At 35.9% G+C, this 12,593-nt stretch overlaps 1 protein-coding gene across 1 annotated transcript in view; it reads left to right on the top strand.

Moving 5' to 3' along the window:
- AHR (aryl hydrocarbon receptor) overlaps window positions 1-12,593 on the top strand; it is a 62,345-nt gene that overhangs the window by 38,897 nt on the left and 10,855 nt on the right. The window contains exons 3-6 of the mRNA XM_014937792.1: window positions 4,901-5,016; window positions 7,509-7,598; window positions 8,226-8,349; window positions 11,878-12,008. Coding sequence (XP_014793278.1) covers window positions 4,901-5,016; window positions 7,509-7,598; window positions 8,226-8,349; window positions 11,878-12,008 — 461 coding nt within the window. The remainder of the gene's footprint in view (window positions 1-4,900; window positions 5,017-7,508; window positions 7,599-8,225; window positions 8,350-11,877; window positions 12,009-12,593) is intronic.

Raw genomic sequence — 12,593 nt, 5'->3', positions numbered from 1 at the left:
GGGCCTCTCTTGGAGGGACAGCATGGACATGAAATGAGTTGGTGGATAGACCAACCAATTTTCCTCCTATTCTTTGCTATGCTTCTGTTGTTAGGGGTGAAGATTATTGCATTACATAAAATCTGTTAATTTGATCACTGCTCACAGCTAGCAGGAGAAGGACTTGAAGGTTTTGTTTCCAGCTGGATACACTGAGTAGTCACAGTTGATGTTAAGTGTGTCCTGGTTCAGGGACCTGGTTTGAAGAGAGGAAGAATTTGAGAGTTTTCTTCCATGAAACGTAAAAGTGATATGTCTAATGTTGAGGGGAATACATTTTAACAGGCCAACAACAATAACAGCCAATAACAACCTTGATGTGTTGTTATTCCTACAACTCCAGCAGCTGCAAACTGCACTGATTTTTTGCATCGTAACAAAGAGTAATTCCTGAGTATCATATCAACAAATCATCAACAAATAGTTCATGAAATTCATCTGTCATGTATTATCAGTTGATTTTGCACGCTGCTTGTAACACGTGCAGGTTGGGATATATCCCAAAGCACTTTCTCATACTGAATGTTATTCCCTGGGAAGAAGGGAGACTGCTTAATACCTGCTCTCTTTAGGTATTGAAAATAATTTTTCATTGAAAACACTTACATGTGTTTAAAATGAAAGATGGCTTTTGGCAGTACTTAGAACTCAGTTGCTTGAATTCTTTTCCAGACCTGAAGAAGTAGTTGTATGTCAGATTATTTTTTTTCCCCAGATATATTGTTAATTTAATGAAGTATACTACATCTTTGTATAAATATCTCACCACCTGAATGTAACAGAACCAGAGATAAGGAGCTGGTAAACACTGATGTTAACATTGTTAGTTAGTTTCTCTTTGTAGATATGATGTAAAAAGTAATCTTTTTCATTTGCTAGTTTGGGTGCTGAAGTGTTTTACAATTGTGAAACAAACAAATGTACCAGAAACTATAATGTTGTTCTGTGTTTAAAAAAACCTATTAAAGGTCACTGTCTAGTTTTGTGGTCTTTGGGATCCAGCTTTTACTTCAAATCAGGAAAGTCTGGACTTCCCATCAGTGGAAATGATGCTTGTTGCTGGACATAGGATTAAGTGACAATCATTAACCTACTTGGAAAGCATGTGCTTACAATCTAGCCTTCTTGATAAAATTGCGTAGCAGAAAATCTTTCTTTTTTTTTCTTTTCCTACTGGTATAATCAGGTTTGTTTTTTTTTTTCTTTAATGTTATTCATGGGAAATTCTGAGAAATAATTTGTGCCTTTCATGTCTTTTAGAGTACATAAAGAGATTTTTTTTCTATTGACTCTATAGGAGTATTCATGTTTTAATTTCCTGTGGTTAGAAAATTAAGAAGGGATAGGCTGATGTGTTGTACTTAATTCAGTGATTCAAAGATTATAAAGCAGTGAACTACTGTGATTATTTCGACTGACTACGTGAGTGCCATAGACTATGAGAAGTAGCAGAAGATGTGGCTCAGTTTCAGCTGGGCGATGTTCACTGTAGTATTACCTTTGGATGAGTTACCCTCTTCAGGTTTAGTTTTCCTTATTCTTTGTTGCTGTGTCTCTAGCTGGTATTTCTGAGGCCACAGCGTTGTGTGCTGTGACTAACTCTTTTCAGAATCACTGCTTCACACGGTGTCCCTCCCATACTCTCAGGCCAGTTGTTGTTGGGATCTGGTAACCTCCAGTTTGACTGTATTAAACCACACCTTGAGAGTTTGCAGCCAGGGTCGCTTGGTGTCAGGGACCTGTGTTGGCTCTCTTCGTTAATCCCAGTGTATTTGTGTCAACCTAAAATTTTACCAGCTTTTTTTTTTTTTCTTAATGTTTGCATGAAGAGTATTGATAAAAAAATTTAATCACAGAGGGCTGGTAATTACCATAGCTTAATTACATTAACATTGTAAACTTTACGAGTTACATTTATAATTTCTTTAATAAAAGTTTATACTTAGTTTGAATACTGATTTATTTTTTTTTAATGCTACCTTTGTCTAAATATTTCTTATTCAGAGTTCTGTATCATCCATTCCATTGTCTTGTCTCCCCAGGAGGAAATTCAACAAGTGATTTTAAAATCTTGAATAAAATTTATCAAGTCTTGTTGATCTAAAGTATCCATATTCAGTCACTTCTGTTTAGCTCTGTTGGGCTGAAAGGACTGTCATTGGGAAATGTGAATATCTCCCATGTTATTCTCAGAAGTATTAAATAGAAATATTTGGTCATCTTTCCTGGTGGTTTTTTTATTTCCTGCGGTATTATTTATATTTTTCTCACTTCCACCTAACAACAAACCAATTTTGTTGTAGCAATTTTTATGTGCTTCTAGCCAACTTGATTTTTGTGAAATTGGTCTTTTCAGGACCATCTGAACAAAACTTGGCTTTTACTTAATAAATGCAATTTAGCTTTTATGAAATCAAGGAAAAACCACACCTACCAAAGCAACATCTGCACTTCAGTTTTGATGCCCCTTTATTAATTGAGAAGAGGGATGATAAAAATTTTCCTTTCTGTGGCTGGAACAGTTAACCTTTTTCCAACTTAGTCTTTAAAAGCATGTGGGTGTGTTAGAGCTGTCAGTTAGTGATGACTCTCCAAAGCCTCAGAATGTGAAGTCCCCTGTAACATCATCTCTTCACCCTGCTGATGGGTCTTGGGGGTGAAGGTCCAGAGACTGGGTGGCTTGAAGCAGGCACTAGCAGCCTGTGATTTATCTGTCAGAACAAGGTAAATTTCTGTTGTGGTTTTTTTTAGGTTTTTTTTTTTTTTTTTCTTCCCAGGAGTGGTACACATCCCATAACACATAAAGCTGTAATTTCCACTGTGTCTTCCTTTTTGCTTTTAACTCAGCAATTTTCCGTCTCAGTTTACAGCAACTTGATTTCATTCACGTTGTGATTTCTGCAAAGGCGTACGTTCCAATTTAGGAAAATATGTACTTTCACCTGTATTGATTGCACAGCTTTGAAAGTGAGGAGGCATATAGCCTTACCAGCGCGTGGGCTGTCTGAGCTCCAGAGCTCTGGTGATTGATAGATGTAGTGCAGAACATCATTCACTACTCAAGCACCTGTAATTCCTCCCCCTCGTTTAGCATTTGCACATTATAAAAGAAAAAAAACAACCCATCTGTGTGTATTTGTATATGATATTTTTCAGAATGGCATGTGTGATTAGGTATCGTTACTTGCAACTTCCAAAGCCCAATATGGGCTTTCTCAATAACCATAAAGTATAAATTAAAAGGATAATAATTTTTTTCCACTCTCAGTGGACTTGAGGGGTTTTTAGTGAATGTTCTAGATATCCTTTTAAAAATAATGCTTAAGGAAAAAAAAAACACCAAACATTGCTACATCTTCCACTCACTTGAATTTAAAATGAATTTGCAATTGCAACTCTGTGTGGCCTATTAGAGGACTTTTTGGTTATCTGGTAGGAAGAAGAGCATTAAGGTTTTCATTTCAAAGCAAACACTCAGATAAATTCCTGGCTGATTAATCAGTTAATGTCTTTTTAGAATGTGTTTTTCCTCTGCGGTGCCTTTGAGGGATATTTTAATGAAAACTGTCTGGCTTGAAAGTTGTTAGCTGCAGTGATGGCTTAAAAAAACCTGAAAGGCATAATTTATCTTTCAGTTAATATACTTAGTGTAAAATATCATTTAAGATAGCTGAAAAGTGAGCGAGCAGGAGTTCTTTAGGATTCTTGACTAAAGTTCTGAGCAGCTGAAAAATGAAGGCTTTCAGCAGGTAGAAAAATCATTTGGAATTTAGGGTGAATATCTCATTGTTATGAGAGAAACTGTTGTTATTTTGCAGAAGTGCAGTTGCTTCTATAAATTTCTCTTGCTTTGCGGTTTAGAAAATTTGGGTTTAGGAGGTTTGGGGGTTGGTGTTTAGTTTATATGGTAAAGGTTCTAAGGCACAATCACTCTAGTAATTTTAAGCTGTTTAGACACTACGGACCCACTCAGACTCATTTGAGGTTTGGAGACTTTTTTTTTGGTTTTAGAGCTATGTTGAAAGTAGATAAATTCCGAGTTATGGACAGTCTTATCTAGTATTATGTGACAGCATCCTGTTTATTAGAAGGCACAGTGCAGAGATGGAAGATAGTATGTTTTTCAGGTACTTTGTAGCAATTTGGTCTGATTCTTCATCCTGTATTCACCGAGTAATTTTTTTTTCTTTCAATTGGATTTATTTGTCAATAATGGTCGTTCCTGGTTATAGTATTTTACCTGAAATTGGAAAGTATGCTTAATTGTTTAAATGGTTAAAATTTAGCTATGGCAGGGGAAATAAAAAACCTTTTTGTTTGCAATACCTTTCTTTACTTTTCTTTATTGTGTAATATGCATTTAGGGTTCCTGTGTCTTTCCCTCTTTTAGGTCTAGAGCATGTTTATATCTGAGATTAGCATAGTTTGATGTCTGAAATTAGATGTGATAAGAATAAGTGTAAGTGTTGTCATACCGTAAGGCAGAGTTTTTATCATGTAGGAGGTTGTTACAGAAAAACAAAAATGTCCTTTATTAACAAGAGTGACAAACTCAAAGAGAGCCTTATAGTAAAAAGCAGGGGGGAAAAAAGGGAATAAAATAATGAGGTTTGCATTGATTTCAATAATACTGACTCTGTCATGAAACTATTATAATTTAGAAAGGAGATGGATGACAAATTTGGGGGTATCCCTAAAGGTAAGGAAAAAGTCTGACAATGAAACGGAAATCTTTCATTAGATTGACTTTATAAGTCTTCTAAAAATATAATCTTTTTTTCTTATACAAAATAGCACATCAGCAGATAAATGTCTAGTGAGCCTTTCAAAATTCTCTCAACTTTTTTCTTTTTTTTTCTAGTTGCATTAAAATCTTCCAACTCTACAAGACCAGAAAGAAATGGCATTCAGGAAAACTGTAGAACAGCAAAATGTGGAGAAGGGATGCAGATCCTGGAAGGTGAACTCTTACTGCAGGTATGTGTTGCAGTGGATGTATTATACAAAGATTTACATTTTAAAAAAAAATATCATATTCAATATACCAGTTATTCACTGATGAGATTGAAACGGGAGGTTTTCCTACTGTCAAATTCTTTCCTTATTTTCTTTAGGTTAATATTATATAGCTCTTCCACCAAAAAGAGAAATTAAACTCCAGGGTCCTCTTTACTCTGAGTCATTTCTTAGAGCTGTTTTTTCCCCATCTTTTTGCATCTATTGTTAGGAAAGATATTAATCTATAGAAACAATTCTCCTAAAGGTTAGTTAGGTTAGTCATCGACTGTAAATTTGGTGACTAATTGTCTACAATTCTGTTCATCAGATGTTTTTTCTTGTTTCCTAACAAACAGAAAATTGTCTTTAATTTCCAATATAGAAACTGTCTTACCAATTCAATATATCGTGGAAGTAAATATCAAATACATAGATGTGCTTTCATTAAAATTAAGCTACATCTTCAAATTTATTTAAATTATATCAAACTCTTATTTTAGATACATAATCTATTACAGTCTAAGCAAGTTTATCATAAGAAGTGCAAGTCAAATGACAACCTCTAAGAAATTTTTGAGACATCTTTTTAATTCTCACCAGTAATGAACAGTTTTGTAATTGCCCTTGTATTTGGAATATCGAGAGTATTTTTTTTTTTTAGAATCACATTGTTTCCAATGCTCCAGAAGAATAAACTCACAAAGAAATTTCATAAATCCTTTAAAGATAATTATTTTAGGATTGCATTTTGCCAAAACCTCCATCAGAACTGATCTCCAATTTATTGGTATATCCTGGGTACCTGCATGTTTTAAGGAAATTCCAGTAATTTGCTGCATTAGATTTTTGGGCAAAAAACTTGCATTTTACAGAATAATTGGCTCACAGAAAGCATCTGATTTCTGCAGTAACAATCCTGTTTCAAGATGGACTGTGTACCAGAGCCGCTGTAAAATGCGATTGAATTCCGGGTACAAGAGCTGTAGCTTTGTATGAAACAGAGCAGAATAACCAATTTTAACACGTGGGCCAGAATTAGGTTCTATGCAGTTTGCAGGCTTTTTATATCAGCCACTTAAGGTGAGATGCCCTGCAGAGTAGGTCAGCAGAGGACATCAGAACCTGCCATTGCGGCATTCTGCTCCCTTGGCATTACTGTGAACTTGATCAAACCCAAGGATTCTGTGTAACTACTTAAGATTTCTCAGGTTGTCTATGCTATCTAGTTTCACGTTATAATTAATTTAATTTTTTTTAGCTTGTACTGTATTCAGGTAAAGTTCACGAAACTTATATAAGGAGTTTTTATGAGCTCTCAGCTGTTTATGAGAAGAGATTAAGAAATGTCTCCACATTAAGTAGGAGTGGTTCACAACATTTAAAAACCAGCCATTGAACTGGATATTTAACTTGACTTAATTAGACTGTATTAGTAAAAGAAAAGAAATAATAAAACCCTATCTCTGCAAAATATGGAAAAGCAGCTATGGTGGTTACGGTAGTGTGGGGCCGTGGGAGTTCATGTTTATGGAAGAATAATGCTTGCTTATAGTAAAAATACATTATTATGTTGTTACAGTAAGATATAGGATTCCTTCACTTACTTTATATTTTCTATGTTACAATAACTTCGCATAATAAAGAGTTTTTAAAAATGTTTTTTGAGTGTGCTGGCCAAGTTTGACTTTGAATGCAGCTGAGGAAATTAAGTGGCACAATATACTTAATCCGGTCCCTCGAGACAGCCTTTTGTTAAATCTTGACTGAAATCCATAGAAGTAAATCAGCACCTTTCAGATGAGCTGCCAAGTCACAAATGTACTGTTTGCTATCACAACAATTGCCATGAACCGTATTGATTGGGAGTTCAGATAAATGCCCTTTGCGTGACTTTGAGTGAGGAGCCGCTTAGTCTGCTGCTTCGCGAAGGGGGAAATCTCTTCAAAAACATTGTTTACTTGCAACAGCCCGCTTGTGCAGAGGTCTTCTATTTTAAGTAAGCCATAAAATGTTTTCTTGGACCATATAGGGGATCTTGATGGCTTGATTTCCTGTCCACTTAGGCCTGTCTGTGCTATGAATAGAGCAGATTTGGGGAATGGGCTTGTGACGCGGCTCCCGTTTGTGCATAGCGTTGTGAGCCATGGTTGATATTAGATAAACTTGCTTCGTTGTTCATACTGATGTCCCTCATCTCCTCCAGTAATTAAAAGTCATCAACAGGGTTTGATTTCTCCCCTGAATTTTCCAAAATAACTTTTTTTTTTTTCATTAGATGCAGTTTTCTTCATTGTGCCACGTATACTCTAGAGAGGCAATGAAGAACCCTTCTGTTTCTGCTGTTAGATAATGATATGTTTTTGCATGCTTCACATTTCATTGGGAGAGTAGGCTATAGGTAGACTTACAGCCACAATAATTACCCGGAATTTTGTCCCTCAAGCTGACAGATTGGTGTGTTTCCTCCCCAGGCATTAAATGGTTTTGTATTAGTTGTTACGGCCGATGCTCTGGTTTTTTACGTCTCTTCTACTATTCAAGACTACTTGGGATTCCAACAAGTAAGTTTATTTTTTTCCTCTAATTTTTGATGAGTTTTTCCTTTATTTCAGAGGGCATCGCTGTTCTTATTTAGGGTCTGCTCGTTTGTGTAATAAAAATCTCAGTTAGGTACTTTGGGTTGGATTACTTTGAAACCATAATACTTTTCTATCAGCTTACATAGCTGAAATGGGACCTCAGGCCAAGCACAACAGGAATATAATTTCCAAAGCTGAGTTAGGCAAGATAGGAAATTTTCACACTTAATTAGTCTTTACTGGAACAACTGTTTGAAATTTATACTGTGGTGTTACCCAGTTTATGATGCTGAGTGAGGCGTAATTCAATGGGAAGGTAATTATTTTAATAGAAACCTTTCATACAAAATTAACTCCATATGCCTTAGAATTCTAAGCATCAACAGCGATTTTAGTATTTTTAGAATTTTAGTGTTCTTTCACTCATACTTCCTTTATTTCAAAACAAGTATTTTTTTATTTACAATTTATAGTGCAGATCACATGTGGATAACTTTCTTGGGCTTGCTTTTGCTGTATCCATACAACATCCAGTGTTCTCAACCAGACAACTTGTATCATATTGATATATAAGTTTCTTATTCCCACCTTTTTCCTTTTTGTACGTAGTCTGATATTATCCACCAGAGTGTGTTTGAACTGATTCACACAGAAGACAGACCTGAGTTTCAACGACAGCTACACTGGGCATTAAATCCTGCCCAGCCTGCAGATTCCGGACCAGGCGTGCAAGGTGAGAGTGCAGCCAACTGACGTGTTTGCCTGTCTGATTAGTTATTTTTTTTTTAATTTCTGTATGTAAAAAAGTTTAGATTATTTTGCATGAATAAAGGAAGAAATAACAACTTTTAAACTTACTTGAGTTTTATTGATATGTTTAACCAACAGTGGCAATTACTGTTTTTTTGCACTTTAAATATTCGTAGCACAGCACCATTAAGAACTGATTCACACAGAAGACAGACCTGAGTTTCAACGACAGCTACACTGGGCATTAAATCCTGCCCAGCCTGCAGATTCCGGACCAGGCGTGCAAGGTGAGAGTGCAGCCAACTGACGTGTTTGCCTGTCTGATTAGTTATTTCCCACCTTTTTCCTTTTTGTACGTAGTCTGATATTATCCACCAGAGTGTGTTTGAACTGATTCACACAGAAGACAGACCTGAGTTTCAACGACAGCTACACTGGGCATTAAATCCTGCCCAGCCTGCAGATTCTGGACCAGGTGTGCAAGGTGAGAGTGCAGCCAACTGATGTGTTTGCCTATCTGATTAGTTCTTTTTTTTTAATTTCTGTATGTAAAAAAGTTTAGATTCTTTTGCATGAACAAAGGAAGAAATAGCAGCTTTTAAACTTACTTGAGTTTTACTGATATGTTTAACCAACAGTGGGAATTACTGTTTTTTTGCACGTTAAATAAGCACTGCTATTCGTATCACAGCACCATTAAAATACTAATTTTGCTTTAAATTGGTAGACTTTAATTTGGAGCGTACGTGTCTGAATGTCTCCCACGTGTTGATAATCAGTAGTCCTGTGGTAAATAGCAAAGCAGGTAATCCCCCTGCACTGGTGTGTTGCAAACAGGGCAGTCAGAAGTGGACCGTTTCTTTTGGTGACATAAGAAACAAGGAAGTTTGATTATTTTTTTTTTAAATTTTTTTTTTGGTGGTTGCTCTCAATTATACAGCTTGTCTTTAATCGCTGTTTGAATGAGGAAGTGATTTCTCTGAAGTAATGATCTCTCTTTTACATCTGCTACTCCTGGTTACAGATCACGCCCCCAGATGTATTAGCTTAGGAAGGGCAGCAGACAGTTGGGAATGACAGCTTCTTTAAGCTCTTCAGGCTGGTAGATCCATTCCATGACTAAGAATGAGCTCCTTACAGTGTTAATATATGGAATTATTCCATATATTCTTCCCTGTCGTGGAAGAATTTTACTCTTCCACATCTGTCACTGTTACACGCAGACTGCCGCACAGAGTAGTACTTCTCTTGGGAGTGAAAAAGGAAGAGGAATAAAAGATTAAATAGATGATCCTTTAAGACGACCAATAGTGTGCTTGTTAGAGCATCAGATTGTCACGTGTTACCTCCTGATGCCTAAGGGACCTGCTATATTGAGAAACATGGTGCTTACGCATCGGTCCAGGGGTGTGTTGGTACAGATAATTACGAGTAATATGGGAAGCGTATGCCTGCGTGATAATGGTGACAGCTGTAATGCTCCATTTTGCATAACAGTTGTTAAAATATGTAGGTAAAGCTGTATGTTACTCTAAGTTACTTGGTTATAGATAAATTTTTTTTAATCCATAAAAAGTCCATATTATTTTTTAAATAAATCTCTCATTCATAAAGCAGCTTGATTTAAAACTCTAACAGTTTCCCATTTGATATTTTATGGTAGGGAAAATGCCATAATTTGTTAGAGAAATAAAGAAACAACAAATATTATTTACTTGTTTGGCTCACAGCTCAGGATATTTCAGTTTTTCATTTAATGGTCAACATTGTTATATCATCTATGGATCAATCTGCACAATCCAGCTGAAAACATGCTACAGAACTAGTTAATGTTTCAATTTGGTTTAGCAAACAGCTGCTGGCGCTCAGAAATCAGGTTTTTATGTGGTGGCTTACTGTTTGCTTTAGAGTGAAATGCTGTTCTATAGCACTTAAGCAAGTGCATATGAATTTACATAAGGTTGTGTTTGAAAAGTACGATGCCAGGTTGACTTGGCATCAGATTTGACTGAATGACGGGAAGTGCTGAGCAGGATTACAGAAAGTCGTTTGGTTTAGATCTTGTGTTCCTAGCTTACTAAAAGCTGCTAATTATTTTTGGGCCTCAAGTAGTGTAAAATGTTTAGAGGCTGAGCATTTTTAAACTGAATGGAGATTTATAAGGATAAAGCTGTGGTCATAAGGATCCTCTCCATTTCTGCTAATTTAATCCATTTCCTTTTTTATACATTCAGCTAGCATTAAGTAGGTATTTAGATATATCATATAGATATGTTTTAAGAAAAAAGGTATCTCCTGTTTTTGTCTGAAAAGCTGGATTACTCAGAATTCTTGTTGGATTTCTATGGCCTTATGTTGCAAGGCCTCTTGGTTGAGCCGTCAGCAGTCTTATTTGACTCTAGTCCCTTGAATTAATAGATTAAACTGAACTGGCTTTTGGTCAGTTCTCTCGGAGTGTATGGACTACTTCTTAAATTACAGAGTATTTAACACTTTGAATAGCATTTTACATTGCTTTTTCCTAATTTTCTGTGTGTATGAATTCTTGGGAATGACCAGTTTGTAAATTTTTTTGAATGTATTACAAACAAGATCACTTTGCTAAATTTTCTCTGAGTAGCCATGCTCTGGTATCTCTTTCTATGTAGTCTCATGCAGAACATATGTATTCTATCAGAAGTTTATAGATTTACCTTCTGTTTTTACTTTATATTCCAAATGTTTAAGTCTGTTTTCTAAATGCCACTTAGCAGCAAATACTTGTCCTGAAGTTGCAGAAGAACATCAGGTTGTTATCCTAGTTGTCAATCATGGTTTTGGGTCTTTTTTTTAAAAATCCCAAGTGCTGCAGGTTCCTCTGGAGAAGCAAATATGGTGGTTTTTTGATCAGCACAGCCCAGAAATATTTTCACTATTTAGTAGGGGTTTTTTGCCTCCATTAGAGAAATACTCACATTGATTTATTGTGGTGGTTCCCTTCTTTTTATTTATTGCTACAGCTTTCACCTGGCTATCTGGAAAGTAACAGTTTCATGATTTGATACCATCTACTGAGTTTTTGACTGACTCAGTTACTGTGCCTTTTGCAGATCCTGCCAATTTTGCAGAAATGTGGGGGTGCTCTCAGCTGAGCACTCTGCTCTCTACAGCTGAGTCAGAATCTGGATTGTTGACAAACATAATGAATAAATTAAAAAAAACCCAAAACACAACAACCACAAACAAAAAAAAAAAAACCTCAAACCAAAACAACAAAACCCCCACCACTTAAAAAAAATAGAAATTGCAGTTTTTAAATACCATAGCTTGTAAAGGTTCTCACATCAGAAGTAGTGATACCTCACCTAGGATTATAATCAGTATTAGGTTCTGAGGATATTTCCAGTTTACATTGTTGTTGCTCAGGTCATGACCTAACCCTTTGTTTATGAGACGGAAGATGATTTGTTATAGATAGCCTTTGCTAGGTGTTCTTCTAAAAATAATCCTTATAAATAATCCTTTCCTGTAGGAGATAATGGCTTTTCACAGCCAGCAACCTATTATAACCCAGACCAACTTCCTCCGGAGAACTCTTCCTTTATGGAAAGGAATTTCATCTGCAGGTTACGATGCCTCCTGGATAATTCATCTGGGTTCCTGGTGAGTATGGAGTTATGTAAAAACTTCCATGGACGCTTGTAAACTGGAAATCTACATTATCCTTACAATATGTACAGCATCTTACTTTATTTGATAAGTCTCCATAGATGTCAGAGCTGCTTGAACCAGTATGTTTCAGTTGCTGACACTGAATGTGCCCCCTTCAACATGTTGTTACAACCAGGTGCAAGTTCTCTCATTTCTCGTGGCTCAGTTTCCTCAGTGAAATGTGAATAAGCATCTGCCTTTGTAAAGTGCTGTGTGATTTGCAGATGATAGAAGTGTTACAAAGATTATTTTCTGTTGGTTGTCTTGAGATGCACGAGGCATAGTAATGAACAGAACCATAGTTTTCCTTTTCCTTGGGAAAGTCTGTGTTCGCTCTTTTAATACATTTTTTGTTTGTTTGTCAGTATTGTCGATTATAAAAGGAAATACAAGTTTATCACCCTCTAGGTGACTTCTTAAAAATAGAATTATGTACGATTTTACAGTCGTACATATTTGCATACTTTGTACTAATGACTGACAGAAATGCAAGAGAAATAATCTTATGTTAATTGTATACAGAATGTATATATGTAT

This window comes from Calidris pugnax, unplaced genomic scaffold, assembly GCF_001431845.1.
Source record: "Calidris pugnax isolate Ruff unplaced genomic scaffold, ASM143184v1 scaffold11, whole genome shotgun sequence".
Classification (NCBI taxonomy): domain Eukaryota; kingdom Metazoa; phylum Chordata; class Aves; order Charadriiformes; family Scolopacidae; genus Calidris; species Calidris pugnax.
Note: the sequence above shows the minus strand (reverse complement) of the source record. Positions and strands in the feature narration are given on the sequence as shown.